The sequence below is a fragment of the Elaeis guineensis genome, chromosome 1 (genome assembly GCF_000442705.2).
Source record: "Elaeis guineensis isolate ETL-2024a chromosome 1, EG11, whole genome shotgun sequence".
Classification (NCBI taxonomy): Eukaryota; Viridiplantae; Streptophyta; class Magnoliopsida; order Arecales; family Arecaceae; genus Elaeis; species Elaeis guineensis.
Window position 1 is genome coordinate 19,667,026 of NC_025993.2, and position 15,846 is coordinate 19,682,871.

The window sequence follows — 15,846 nt, forward strand, 5'->3', positions numbered from 1 at the left end:
ACACCAAGAGATGGCAGTAATGGTAAAAGGAGATACAGAGTGTTCAGCCTTGGTGATTGAATTAGAAGGCAAGGGAACTGATGCCTATATAAAGTATTAGCTGAGGAATGGCCATTAATGAAGAATTTAAGAAAGACATGATAGCATACGTCTTAGCAAGTCATATCATCTACTGGTCTACATTAGCTTTTAACCACTTGCAGAGCAGGAAGCCCTTCAATACTTGACCTACATATTCATAGATGAGGGGGAGGCTTCTATCAAATTATAGGTGATCATCGGCACCAAAAAAGTGCTCATATGATTTTAAGCTAACAAGTGTTGTTACATCCTAATCTCATCCATTGCACAACTTTATCTAATTAGGAAGTCCAATTGATCTAATTCTCTAACACTATAAGTAAATTGAAAGTGAAAGGATAGGTCATAGATATAGCTTTGTGAGTAATTTTATCAAGTCTCGAATCCAACACCTGGATCGACCAAGTAACACGGCCACATGAATCCTAAAGCAATGCCTTAAAGATCATGTAAGACCTAAATAATAAATAAATATACAAGAATACAAGAATACTAGAAGATTCATATTAATCATAAAGATTCAACCATATTTATCAAACCACATAAATCCATCATTATTTAATAAGGTTCACAAAATTAAAATATTTATTTGATATCAGAAAATCAACAAACAAATTACTAACTAATGATTCCGTAGCTCAAACTCCATGCTGAATCCGACTGATACTATGCATCCTGCAACTCAAAAAAAAAAGAGTATATAAGCTCTTCCTTAGTATTAGGGGTGCAAATGGGTCAGATCAGACTAAATCATGAGTGATCCAGATTTGATCTGATTTCTTGATCGAATCTAAATATTGGATTCAAACCCAGTCCAACAGAAAATCGGATCGGGTCGGATCCATAATCAAATTTTTTGACCCAACGGATCATTCGGATCGGATTAGATTTATGTATAACCTAGTCCCAATCCATAAAATACAGATCCAGTTCAGATTTGGATCTAGATCAATTTAGGTCTGAGCTATGAAGAACAAGATCCGTAAGTAGAAGATTTATAAACAAATTTTATTTGTATTACAAATTTTAATCTTGATATATGAGACTATTAGAGCCCCTAAGTCCCACACTCTTCATCCAAGAATTCAAAATATCTTCCTCACCATTGCCTCTGACTTGGTTAATCTAAATTTAAAATATTTTAACAAAATTTTAGAAGATAAAGATCTAAAAATCAATAGAATGCATCTTCACGAATAACAAATATTAAAACAAGCTCGATCAAAATTAACATTCATGTAATATAGGAACAAAGAATGATAAGAGATATGTTCAGATTGGATCGGATCGGATTAGATCTAGTTGGATTGGATCATTTATCTCAAAATCCAAATCAATCCAAAAGTCTCTATGGATCGAGTTGGATCGGATCGAGTCAAAATTCAATAAATCCAAATCCGATCCGAAAAATAGAATGGATCTAACTTTAGAACCTAACCCGGATCCATGGGTCTTTTAAAACTATTTGGATCGGATCTACGCGGGTTGAATTGGGTCGAGTCACGGGTCAACCCTACCCATTTGCAACCTTACTTAGTATGAATATGAAATATCTTTAAGTTAATATTTAGCTAATAGGAGAATAGTAAGACTCGTATCTCAACAATCAGATAATTGAATAATGCTTAATGGATTAATATATATACTATAAACACACATAAATTAGCTATGCCAACATACACATCAAAAAGTGGTGCATTGTTGAGTTAAGTGCAGGTGCAAAATGCCTCAAAGTTGCAAAATTCAAAAGAACAAAGTCTAAGTAGAATCAAGTATCACTAGGTGAGCTAAATGATCATACAGCTGGATAATCCAAAGTCAATAACAAATCATACAAATTAGATAGTTGTATAGTTTATCATGATGTGCCCTTCTGTAAATGCTTAGAAATCAAAATTATATTAGGTTTCTCCTACTTATGCATTAAGAAGGTGCAAAAATGGATTGGACCACTTTAGCTAGTCCACACCATTAATTATGACCCATGCATCAAGAATTTTAGTGACCATCTAATTACTTTCATCAGGAGAATGAAATGATATTTGCATTTGGAAATCTTTCTTTGTCCACACCATTAATTATGACCCATGCATCAAGAATTTTAGTGACCATCTAATTACTTTCATTAGGAGAATGAAATGATATTTGCATTTGGAAATCTTTCTTTAACCACCAGAATATATGATTTGTAGTTTGTAGATATTTTCAATTGTATAAAATTATGATAATGATATGGATCTCGAATTTGGACAGCTCACTTTGATATCTAGATCATGTAATCATTATGAAACAATTAATATTAAATAATTTTAATCATGCTATAGATTTTTAATTCATATGTTCTGCCTTGTATTTGGGCAAACTAGTCTAATTAATAAATCATACTTTTTCAGTCCTTTTTTTCTTATTAAACATTTTTAAATCATTTTATGTATAGATAGAAAATCATTGAAACATGTTTTATTTTCTATTTTTTAAATTTTTAAGCATTTTGAATAGCACAAATGATGAATAATCATGTAAAAATCTAAATTTGGATGGTCTTTTATTGATTCTTGAACTTTAAAGTTTTAAAATTTAGAGTGTACTATACCTCTACAAACTACGTGTTGGGCCAAAGATTTAACCAATCAATTATCAATAATAGAATATATTATAGAAATAAATGTATAGTATATTTTTAGACAAAAGAAGCATCCAATGCATAACTAATTTTATCATAAATAACATGACATAAAGTGCATGATAGAATGCTGATATCCACAACTAAGTTAGTTCATTAATATGATTGATTAATTTAACATTATAGAGCTTGGAGCGCTTATCACATAAAGCACTACCAACAGTGTTAAAGATGACAAAAGATAATGCTAGCTACAAGCATCTTAAGCAGCAAGTTGGGTAAAAAGGCATCAGAAAATTAGGAAAATTGATTATTAAGAACAATGATTACTTTACCAGTGGATAGCCATAGACAGTCATTGGGACAGGCAAGTGATACAAGTGAGAAGCAATTTTGTCTACATGTAACATGCATATATGATAAACATATAAGACTAAATTGCAAGTTCAATAGATAACATATCAAATCTTATACAAAGAAAGCTCAATCTTTAAAACTTATTGCAATTTCTTACTCAAAATAACTCTTGCTCAAATAACTCCTGCTCATATTTGAGTTGGAACTTTAGAGTTAATTGAATATCTGCCAGATGATGATGATGATGATGATGATGGGATTAAGTTAGAAGTATCCATGGGAGGTATATATCTTGCTACAGGCATCTTTTGTGGTGGATCAGGTAGTGGAGCATTACATTTGAGAACATTAATTACTTGTCTTATTGATGGTCTCGAATTATAATCTGGATGGGTACAATATAACCCTATAATCATGAAGCGCTCCATTTGTCTCTCATCGAATTCCATCCTTAATCTTTTATCCACTGCTATTAAACACATATTTTTGCCATAAAGCTCCCAAACCCACTTTACCAAATTCACCTTGTCTTCCTTCTCTTTTAAATCAATTGATTTTCTACCACATGCAATTTCTAGCATAACAACTCCAAAGCTGTATACATCTGATTCTTTACGAGCTTTCCCTGCAAAAAAGCATGATGCATTCCAATTAGCAAAAAATTAATTTATATTTATCATGGTTAATTTCAAGTTAATTGAAACAATGTAGATCCCACTAAACAAGTCAACCATGACCCAGACTTGGCATTGTCATGTTTGTGTTCATATTGAGCCAAGCTAGCTTGGGTTTACTCCTAGGTACAGTGGGTGATGGAGTAAGCCTCCAGGATGGATATTCAGTTTGAGCAATCCATAGCCTTTTGTATAGGCTGGACCAATTGATTGTCGGGTTACACAAGCTAATTTTTCTGGGCATAAATTTGTGGGTAGAAAATCATGTATGCCTGATGAACATCAGTTAGAGCAAAAGATTTCAGCTGAATTTAACTTCCTATCGTGCAAAACAGAGGTGTTTTTGCTTTCTTCAAATACAATAGGAAAAAAAATTAACGGTAAAATACTGTGCAAATTAGACTACTGGATTCTTTGCATGCTAAAATCATGCCTGGCTGTTGATAAAATTGGGATTGCGGTGAGTGGTCTATCTTATGGTAGAGCTGATAATGGACCTTACACATGGTGGCTAGGCGTAGACCACAAGGCTGCCATGGGCTCAAAGAGGCATTATCTTTTGTCTAGACCAAGCCACAGTCAGCAATTCAGCTCTACGAGCACAAATAAAACATCTCTTTCTATAATTTTCATCAGAAAACCATTCATTCAAAGAGCATTCAAAGTGCAGCTAGAATTATAATATTACTTACCTGTAGTGGCATATTCAGGTGCGATGTATCCCCTGGTCCCGGCCATAACTGTTGTTTGCATGTCGCTATCATGATCCACAAGCCTTGCCAGCCCAAAATCACCAAGCTTAGCTTTGAACTCTGAATCCAGCATTACGTTGCTTGGCTTGACATCTCTATGGATCACGCACTGCTCCCACTCTTCGTGAAGATAGAGCAGTACCGAGGCCAAGCCGAATGCAATCTCGTACCTCTCCGGCCATGTTAGCAGTCTCTCCTCGCTGTATAGATGGTAATCGAGGCTTTTGTTAGACATGTACTCATAGACAAGTAACAAATCATTTCTTTCATGGCAATAGCCAATGAGTTGCACAAGATTGCGATGCCTCAGCCGGCTTATAATCGTGACTTCCGATGTGTACTCCTTCTTCCCTTGCTTAGAATCTCTAGAAATCCTTTTGATTGCCACTTCTTGCTCCGGATCATGCAACACTCCCTTGTAAACCTTCCCGAAACCTCCTTCCCCAAGCTTTGCCTCCTCATCAAAATCTCCGGTTGCAATCACGAGTTCACTGTAAGAAAATTTCTTAGGGCCGCCACCTATCTCGAGAGCCATCTCTTCTTCTTCTTCACTGTAAGAAAATTTCTTAGGGCCGCCACCTTTCTCGAGAGCCATCTCTTCTTCTTCTTTCATCCCTCCACACGCCCTCTTATAACATATTACGGACCCAACCAAAACCAGCCCACATGGCAAGATCCCAATACAAACAGCAAGCGCCACCTCTTTCATCTTGCTCTTCTTCTTTGCGTCAAAAGTTTCATCAGTTGGACTAGGTTCAGGACTGGGAGGAAGATCTTGAGAACTCAAATTGGAGGAGATGAAATCCCAAGAATAGATGCTATGCGACTCATAAAGAGTCCCAGTGGAAGCTGAGAAACCAACGGATACATTCTCAGGCAGGAATTCCCTCAAGTCCACAACATAAAACAGGCTCCAATTCCTCGGAGGATCTGAAGCTTTACTGAGGAAGACGCTCAAATTTTGAGTAACAGCATTGTATCTAATGGATGCAATGAATTGTACATTCTCTCTGATGCTAGCATTCAAGTCCGCTTGTGTTTTGGAAAAAATCGACCAAATATCAATGCCCACATGGTTCGCGCTCACGTCGCCAACTTCAGGGTTCCAGTAGCTATCAAATTCGACAGCCACGACCTTGTTCTCATCAGTTATATTGCCGTTATTTTTAAATAGTCCGAGCTTTGCACCGGACGACGTCGGTGGGTCCTGTACAAAAGGGAAGGGTGAGAGGAAGAAAGCAAGCCCATCGGCACTTACCTTTTGGCCAAAGCCGTTGATTGCAAATCTGAAATTTGTTGTGAAGTCGGCAACCGTTCCTGAATCCTTGTCCCAGAGGGGCACCGATTCAGAATATGTGGCGCTTCCAACGCTACTGCGAAGGTTAGCGCCCTGCTGATTCTGGGTCAGTTGGACGATGCTGCCGGCCAAATAGGCGTCGCCGTTGAAGCTTAAGTTCGGTTTATATGAGTTATTGCCAGAGAAGTTGAAAGAGAGTGGGCTTACAGGGGGGATCAGGAGGGATAACAACTGAAAGAGCATTAGGATCTGGAGAGAGCCAGACTTGTGGAAAGCCATTGCTTGGGAAGTGCAGGAGGCTTGCCAAGAGCTTGATATTTGAGTGGTAGAAAGACGAGGCAGCTGCCCCTTCGTCAACAAATGCGGAAGTTTATGATGTCTTCAATTAGAAAAGAACGTATTGATAGACCATAGCTTAGAAAACTATGGTGCGGTGCGCAAATTGATGGTATCTATCATAGGATGGACAGCTGCGCACGAGCATAGACTATGTGATACAAGCTACGTATATTATTTCATGGCCATCCATCATAAGATGGACGTCATTCATAGGTATACCGCACCTTGTGGTGCCGCACTCACTATAGGGAATCCGCGCATAAAACATTATTTCTATATACTAGATGGCGACGGGATGATGGCCGGCAGCCGCTATAAATTATTCAGCAGAGGACACCCACAAAAAATTTATAAAAGGATCAGTTGGGTTTAAATAAGCATAACTAATTCCCAGTTTGGTGATGCGAAAAAAAGAAAGAAAAACTTTCTTGACCCCTTCAACCAGAATCTATCAAAAGAATCTAAAAGGAAGTAGAAAATTTGGTGACAGTATGATTCAAAAATAAAAATACATAATTTTTATTTATAATAGTAAGATTTGTCCTAATATAGTTTGGATCGGATTTCTCTCATAGTTAAAATAGAGTTCAGTTCTTCAAAATTGATAAAATCAGTGAAAATAAATATTCAAAAATTAAAATTTTATAAGAAATAGAACTCGATTCCTGCATCGATCTTCCTTCAGCCCCTCTATTTAACTCTTCCTAGACTAAGAGACAACATGCCTGAGCAAAATATTTTTCAAAAAAAAAAAGTTTGAACAGTCTACTATAAGGCTCAAATGATAGAATTTAAATTTGATCGGTTAGAGCACTGTGCTCTTTAAAAGGTAACGCTACATTGTAAAGCTTGAGAAATTATCTGATTTTTGAAAAATAAAAAGAATATCATCTTAATCTAGTGTCATATTGTGGAGTTATAATCTTTGAAAGTTCATCACGTAACTTGCTTTTATGATATCGTAGATCTTGTTTCAAGACTCTGTTTAACTAGATTATAGTGGTCAAAGTAGTTTACATCAAGTTGGATGATCATTCTAAATTACTTAAAAAGTGGATAAGAGATATATTGACATATCCTTGACATAAATGGAAAATGGATATGCAGGAGGCAATGCTAATCCCTGACTATTATGATCAAACCTACGATAATTGAGAATTAGGGCCTCTTTGTGCTAGGGACAATGCCATCCACATTTCTACTTCCATGAATTTTATGAAAATAGCTGAAATGATCATTTTAGTTGCAAAATATAACTATTCTTTTGATTTAAAAATAGTCATTATGACTTTTTTTTTATGTGTCTTTTCTTGGACACTCATTATGATTCCAATGGCGCTGTGGTACAAGATAATCATATAATGCATATAGTAAATGGCCATTAAACTGTTCTCAACTTCAGAAAAGAGGGGTAAAGTTATCTAAACAATGAAAAAGCCTTATCCTATGATTTCCCACTTTACCCTAAAACCATGTATTCTCATTGAGCTTAACTGCAACCTATCCTCCAAGGATTGCTTGTTCTATTTCCAAACCTAGTCTAAGGGTTTGGATCACTTGCTTGAAGTTGACCCTTCCAAGGTAAAAACTTAGCCTCATTTCAGCGATTTAGTAGGATGCAAATGTCATATCAGCTTGAGCCACATATGTTCAAATAAAATTGGGCATGGTCTTCTGCTACGGCCAATGATTAACATTGTATAGGCCAATTATCTTAACTCTAGAATGTCGAAGACTTGGTCTAGAAGTATTTATACTGCAATCAATTTAATTACCAAATCTACTCACTGGATAGCTAAACTACCAAGTCAATTAAGGGTGCATTTAGTTCATGATTGGAATCAAAGTTAGAATGGATTGAAATGAGAATCAGAATGATCGTATCTTTCGACATGTTTGGTTTATTATAAGAATCAGAATCGGAACAGAAATTGAAAATTAAAAAAGAGTACAGATTGGATTTTGAAGAATTAAAGCATTTTCATTCTTTTTCAAAATTAGAACGGAAATAGAACTTCTCTAATCAAAAGACTAAAATAAAAATCACTCATTCCTGCATTCATCTTAGGGTTCTACTCCCTCTAACTAAATGTCTTACTTGGATCACGAAAAGTATATATATATATATATATATATATATATATATATATATATATATATATATATATATATAGATATAGATATATATATATATATATAGATTTTCTTATGGAATGCGATGGCTGCACGGCACGATTTTTTTGGCTATGCATTTGGGTGACGTCAAACAACACTAATTAAAGCTTTCTTGCAGTGGCTCCCAGTCTTCCACCATGGGCTCTCAATGCCAAACTCATAGGACATCGTATGAACATCTCTGAGAAGTCTTTTTTTTTGACGATAAACATCTCTAAGAAGTCGAGGTTGTTGTAGAAGGTCTGTCCTCATGTTAGTTTAGTATTTTCAATCCTTCCAGCCTTGGGATCAGATAGAGATGCCGTTATTGCTTCAAAGAGTCTGACAAAGATCTTACCAAAAAAAAAAAAAAAGAGTCCGACAAAGTTCTTACCCTAAAAAAAAAAAAAGAGTCCGACAACGTTCTGCCGGCCAGTCGAATATAAGTACTAGAAATCATATCTATGCATTTACAATCTTCACGCTCCAATAATGGAGGCAATGAATTGGATCTGGTCACGTGTCAGTCAGCCGACCGGAACCACCTTCCGCCAACGTCTGTAGGGAGAGTCGCCCTTTGGTATTAATTATTCTTGTGACGCTTTCGTTGGTGATGTGGCAAATTTCATAGAAAACAGTTGATGTTACGAACCTCGGTGGACTACAATTATAAGTCCATGCACGTTCCTTGATGTTTTAGCGTTGCTTTTTTAAATTAACAGCTTATCATTTAATTATATCAGCTAATGGAGTATCCGCTCATCTAGGGTTAAATTTTGATAGCAGTACTCATCTAGCGAGGCTACCAAAGAAAACACCAAATATATTATGTTGTGGATCCTTATCTCGATCTCGACTGCAACATCATCAACTCCATTCGAGCTGTAAAAGATGGATATCTGATAGATATACGGATATGCAACAAAGATGAAGATCATCGGACATACCCCATCAATAGTGGTTCTCGACTCTTCAACCCAGGACGATCTATTTTAGACCGTCCTAGACTGATCTATTCCAGATCATCAGATATTGACATGCATTCTATAGTCTCCATGATCTCGGCTCTAAATGATCCATTGTAGCTCGTCCACAGTCGAGCTATATTCTTTATTAACATATCCACCTCTTCTTCTAAATTGAAAAAAATCCAAATACAGTAGAATTTCTGTATGATCGAGTCTCCTCTAAAAGAAAAATATCTTATTTGAATCAATCTGTGCAGCAAATCTGGAAGATTATTAGGACTATGAGATGGATACGACTTGAATTCTCTCTTATAAATAAAGAGGCTCTGGGACCCTCAAAATAAGCACTCAACTCCTTGCTCTCTTCTCTTATTGTTTTCTATCTCTTGACTTGAGCATCGGAGGGTCTTCATCGGAGAATAATCTGGTGAGGACTTCTTTGTAAGTGTTCGGGCAAAGCTCCGACAGCGGCTCTACCTTAGCCACATCTATCTTGGTGGTCGAACTCAAGCGGGGAGATTAGAAATAATACTTGGTGCTAGAGGAAGGGTCTCGACTAGTTTTGAGATTCTATTTTGAGAGGAGAGAGCTCACCATCGACCGTCATGAGGACTCGAAGGGGTGCATCGAACACATTGCAACGCTCCTGTTGGGTATAAAATACCCTCCGATCGAAGTTTGTAAAAGACCGACCCTTCCAGGATTTTTCCGGCTTCCGACCTTGTGTGTGGCGTCACTCCAAACCCCCTTGACCATTCGGACTTCTCCGATAGTGAACTTCTGCATTCGTCTACCGGGCCGCCCCAAAAGCTCTCTGGGCCTCACCACCAGCCGACCTTCTACAGTGATCAACTATTCTCCGAACTTCTTTCGGACTCCGCCAATATCCGAGCTTCTTCGACAATGAGATTTCTACAGTAATCAGACTCCATCCAAGTTTCTACAATGGTCGACCGTCTTCAGGATTCCAACCGGGCTCCTGTGAGAGCCGAACTTCTACTACGGGCAGTCTACTCCGAACTTCTACTACGAGCAGTCTACTCCAAACTCCTACAGTGAGCGGTCTACTCTGGATATCTACTGTAAGTAAACTCCGTTCGAGCCTTTGCTGTAAACAAATTTCTTCCGAACTTCCGTTACAGGTAGACTTCGGCCGAGCTTCTTCGTAGCCGAATCCCAGACGAGCTTCTACCATGGGGCAGGATCCACCGGTCAGGTCGTTACTCCGAGCTCCCATGACAACCGATCTTCGATCGAGCTCCAACAATAAGCGGCCTCCTTTCGACCTCCCTCAAGAGCCGGACTTCGTCTGGGCTTCCACAGCAGATGGATTCCGGACGAGCTTTCACAATGGATGGGCTCCAGCAGCTAAATTTCTACAACAGCCGATCGCCTCTGGATCCCTCAGACTCCTCCAGCAGACAAGCCTCCCCAATGCCATCTGAAGTCCACCACCGACCGACCTTCCGCCAAGTTCCTCATGAAACCGGACTTCTTCGATGGATAATCTTCAGAGGAGCTTCCATATCAGGCAAATCCCAGACGGACTTCCCTAGCAATTGGGCTCCTATCGGACTTCGCCAATTGAAAGTCTTCATCTGAGTCTCTACAGCAGATGGTTCTCACCTGTAGCCTCAGCGCCCAAGGCCTCCGACAACAGTAGACTCGTCAACGATCTCGAAAACATCTGAGCTTCTCCTGGATCGACGAAACAGAGAGCCATTTCGTTCCATCAGACATCCCAGCCGAGCTTCAGCTGACAGATTCGAACTCTTTGGCAAGCCACGATGAGGGCCACTACCCTGCTCCACTCTCTGCAACGGATTCCACGCGGCTCCACCACTCTCTGACAAGCCATGACGAGGGCCGCTATCCTGCTCCACTCTCTGCAACAGATTCTGCATGGCTCCACTACTCTCGGCAAATCACGACAACGGCCACCACTCCACTCTCCATAACCAACTCCACATGGCCCTGAGCGACCCCTGACGCCACTACTTTCTGTAACAAACTCCAGACGGCTCTGAACAACCCACGACCAGGTGGTTACAGACGTCGTTGTCAATCGGTTACACTTTCCATCTATAAATAAGGACCCTCAGATACGTTCTTCTCTAAGCTCTGAACCCTATCTCAAAACTTTGCTAAAATTTTTCCTCGAGCACTCCATTTCTGTTGAAGCAGAGTACTGACTTGAGCGTCGGAGGGTCTTACCGGAGCACCTCCAACTCCAGTTTAGACTTTCCTTGCAGGTTCTGACGGCGGCCGCGGTCATCCCGACTCCAGCTTCTCTGGCTTCAGCGGAATTCTGCACCAACAGAATTGACGCTAGAGGAAGGGGCCTGTATCTTCGCAGTACCTTGTTCTTGAAGGAGTGCTCAACGAGATTGCCTCCAGTCATCTTCTCCGACGTCCTCCTCTCCTTCTCCTACTAGATCTTCACCTGATGCCTCCCCGAAAGATATCTACCAGGCGATCCACGGCCTCCGTGGCCAGATCTCAGGCTCCGACCTCGTCCCTGATTTTCCAGGCTCCTCCTCCTCCTCCAGCAACGGCAGTCGGTATGGAGCAGTTCGACCTGCTGGTTCAGCAGGTCAGAGGCCTCACCGAAGCAGCGCAGGCCATGCAGCAGCAGCAGCAGGCGTCAGTACGGTTGGAAAGGCATCGCCGAAGTTCCAAGACCCGGCAGTAGGGCAGGCCACTTGGGCCAGTCGTCCTGTCTTCCCTGGAAAGGGGAATCCGAGGGTGGAGAGCCCTCGGTCTGATCATTATTTCACTCCCGGAGGATCCCTACCTTCACTCTATCAGAAGACCCTCGAGACTCACAGTCGAGAGGACCTCCTGGATCGAAGGCTCCAGGAGATGAACCGACGGATCGAAGAGCTCCACCACGCTCCCCCTACTTATGGTGAGGACATCTGCACTGACCCTCCTTTCTCTCAAATGATCATGCAGGAACCGATCCCGCCAAACTTCAAGCTCCCCCAATTCGAAAGCTACGATGGAACCTCGGATCCGGTTGACCATCTGGAGGCCTTCCGGACAATGATGCTGCTCCATGGTACGTCAGATGCCATCCTGTGCCGAGCTTTCCCATCCACTCTGAAGGGAGCAGCAAGGAACTGGTACTCAGCATTGAAGTCGGGTACCATCTTCTCTTTTGACCAGATGAGCCACCAGTTTGTGGCTCATTTTGTTAGCAGCCGGCATCCCCGGAGAGGCTTGAAGTCCCTCATCAACATCAAGCAAAGAGAAGGAGAATCCATCCGAGCTTACGTCAACCGTTTCAACATCACCGCATTGGAGGTCCGGAACTTGACCAATCGATCGCGATGGCCGCCCTGAAGGGCGGTCTTCAGAAGAACGATCTTTTATTTTTCCTAAAAAAGAAGTATCCCAGGGACTTTGCTGATTTGCTAGCTCGGGCCGAAGGATATGTCCGAGCAGAAGAAGCCTTCAAGATGAAGGACGAGGAGACCGCGAAGGAGCGGCAGGCAGGAGACTCAAGCAAGTCCGCAGTTGAAAAAGAGCCGAGTGAAGCTCGACCGCATTCTCAAACTCCTCCCAGACACAGGCATGTTCGGACTCCTCCCCGAGCTCGTAAGCAGAGAAGTCCAGACCGTAGAGTTCGGTGGAGCTCTCCCCCCAGAAGATTCCACAGTTACGCCCCTCTCAACACATCGAAAACTCAAGTACTGATGGAGGTTAGGGAGCAGCTGCCAAGGCCGGAAAGGATGCACTCGCACCCCGAAAAGTGCAACCCGAACAAATTCTGCCTCTATCACTGTGACCACGATCATGATACGGAAGAATGCATTCAGCTTCGAGATAAAATCGAGGAGCTCATCAGGCGGGATCGGCTCGACAGATTCATTCGACGCCGACCTGAAGGTAGGGAAGACCGACCTAAGGCCCTGCCGCAGTCGGAGCCACCAAGGAGGGAGGGGCAACCTGAAGATCGGCCTCCGATTGGGATTATCAACTCCATCTCAAGAGGACCTCGACGGGGAGCAAACCTTTCGCAGCTATAAGATTCGAGAAATCTACGAATGTATTACCAACAACTTTGCCCTAAATAAAAATTTCTTTCATATTCGCATATTTTTTCTTCTGGCATAAGCTTATAACGACAGGAAGTAACTCCCCCATACAAACGAAATTAAGCCTGTTAGGAACAGGAGAAGAACCTTGTCCTAATATGAGCAAAATCGAAGGCTCGATTTCTTAAAGATCGGATGGAGGGAGAGGCCCTCGCAACGGCCAGCCTTGTTAGGAATAGGAGGAGAACCTCGTCCTAACATGAGCAAAGTCGAAGGCCCGATTTCTTAAAGATCGGATGGGGGGAGAGGCCCTCGTAACGGTCCTTATGTGCCCCCACAGCCTTGTTAGGAATAGGAGGAGAACCTCGTCCTAACATGAGCAAAGATGAATGCCCGATTTTTTAAAGATCGGATGGGGGGAAAGGCCCTTGCAATAGCCCTTATGTGCCCCCACAACCTTGTTAGGAACAGGAGGAGAACCTCATCCTAACATGAGCAAAGATGAAGGTCCGATTTCTTAAAGATCGGATGGAGAGAGAGGCCTTTGCAACGGCCCTTATGTGCCCCCACAGCCTTGTTAGGAACAGGAGGAGAATCTCGTCCTAACATGAGCAAAGTCGAAGGCCCGATCTCTCAAAGACCGGACAGGGGGAGAGGCCCTTGCAATGGCCCTTATGCGCCCCCACAGCCTTGTTAGGAACAGGAGGAGAACCTCGTCCTAACATGAGCAAAGTTGAAGGCCCAGTTACTTAAAGACCGGATGGGGGGAGAGGCCCTAGCAGCAGCCCTTGCGTGCCCCCACAACCCTATTAGGAACAGAAGAAGAACCTCGTACTAACATGAGCTAAAACTGACCGTCAGAAATAAGAAGAGAACCTCGTCCTGACATGAACAAAGGTCCGATCGATCAAGATCGGACAAGGAGGAAAGCCTTCTCAACGGCCCCTCTACACTCTTACGATCCCGTCAAGAACAGAGGGAAGACTCTCACTCAAGCACAGAAGAAAAGGGGAGACGAAAGGAGAAAACGACGAACTACGCCAGCGATAAGTGAAAATGAACTACATCAAAGGCACAAGGAACCTCGTCTCAACGAGGAAGAAAGTCCTTGTCAAAAATCTCCAGTCCCTAGGGGCAAATCAGCATAGCGATGATCGGAAACTTTCAAACAATGCCGACATCGAGCAAGATGGAAGACAAAAGGAGTTCGATCAATGACGACTCAAAGCAAGAATAGACGAGGTAACGAAAAAAATTTTATTTCATTTCATTAGTAAAGCATGCGTTACGAAGCCTTTGAAGGCCGAGACTCAGGGGATCTCGCCTTAACGAGGAAGAAAACCCTTATCGAAAATCTTTGGTCCCAAAGGGCGAATCAACGCAACGATGATCAGGAATCTTCAAACAACGTCGACGTCAAACGGGATGAAAGACAAAAGAAGTTCGGTAAACAACAACTCAATACCAAAATGGACAAGGTAATAGACAACTTCATTTTCATTTCATTGATGAAGTACATATTACAAAGTCCTGAAGGCCAAAAACAAGAAGAGAAACGACCAGAGAAAAAAAAAAAGAAGAGAAGAAAGGAGCTCTAAGGAAGCCCAGCTTCTTTCGATTTCGAGCTCTCGGTTTCAGTCCTTGTGAGGGATTGCCTTAAGTTTTCAACTTCTTCCTCTAGTTTCATCTTTCTCAGCAGCAAATCCTGGTACATCTGGTGGAACTGCTGGCTCTCGCCCTCCGACTCTCGAAGCCTCTTCCTCGGGACCTCAGACTCCGTCTCGGCATCTTTGACCGTCTGCTGCTCGTGGACCAGCTGAATCTTCAGCTGCTGCAGTTCGACCTCCTCCCGCCCAAGGGTCACAGACAATTCTGCCATGGTCCCCCTCTAGGAGCGGAGCTCATCGGAGCCTTGTGCAGAGGCGAGCTAGACTCTCTCAGATAACTGCCTCCGAAGGTGGGCAACTTCGTCGGTCGCCGTCTGGAGCTTCCTTCGGTAGTCCTCTACTTGCCCGCTCCAGCTAGCTCGATAGACGTTGTAGTTCGCCTCAGCGTCCTGCAGCTACTTTTGAAGGTCAGAGAACTTCTACGACCAATCTCGGTCACGATCGGATTGGACCGTGAGCTAGGACGAGCTTCCTTCCAACTGGCCGATCTTCTCCCGTGCGGCCGCCAGCTCGACTTCAAGGGAGCTGATCTTGGAAGCTTGAGCCCAAGATCGGTCACTGGCATATTTTCGGAGTTCCTTGAGCTCCGTCATGAAGTCGGCCTTCTTTCGGATGAATTCCATGAGACCCTTTCTATGGAGGTCCTGAAGGCGAACAGCCTCCGCAGTGACTTCCGAGTGGCTCTTCCTCAGTCGGTGAAGTTCATCTTCCAGCTTCTTGAATTTTTTCGTCAACTGACGAACTTTCCTTCTGAGATTTCGGATCGTCGACTTCAGAGAAATTCCCTGTGGTAGGGGGAGAGCTTCGACAGGACACTATCGTTGGAAGACAAAAGCGACGCGGCTCAGATTAGTGTAAGAAGACAAAAGATAAGGAAAAGAATACAAAAAAAAA

General features: G+C 42.0%; 1 protein-coding gene across 1 annotated transcript; it reads right to left on the minus strand.

Annotated features, from left to right (window-relative positions):
• Positions 1–3,023: 3,023 nt before the first annotated feature.
• LOC105032673 (L-type lectin-domain containing receptor kinase IX.1-like) lies at positions 3,024–6,116 on the minus strand. The gene is made up of 2 exons (XM_029261101.2): positions 4,428–6,116; positions 3,024–3,686 (listed from the first exon to the last, which is right to left on the minus strand). The coding sequence occupies exons 1-2, from the start codon at positions 6,061–6,063 to the stop codon at positions 3,250–3,252; spliced, it is 2,073 nt and encodes a 690-aa protein (XP_029116934.1). The 5' UTR covers positions 6,064–6,116; the 3' UTR covers positions 3,024–3,249.
• Positions 6,117–15,846: the final 9,730 nt, after the last annotated feature.

What these genes read in the sequence shown, in the direction of transcription:
- LOC105032673 (XM_029261101.2), bottom strand. Translation starts at nt 6,063, where the DNA reads ATGGCTTTCCACAAGTCTGGCTCTCTCCAGATCCTAATGCTCTTTCAG. An exon ending in ACCTGAATATGCCACTACAG is followed by an intron (nt 3,687 to 4,427) that starts GTAAGTAATATT and finishes GCTTTTTTGCAG; the next exon opens with GGAAAGCTCGTAAAGAATCA.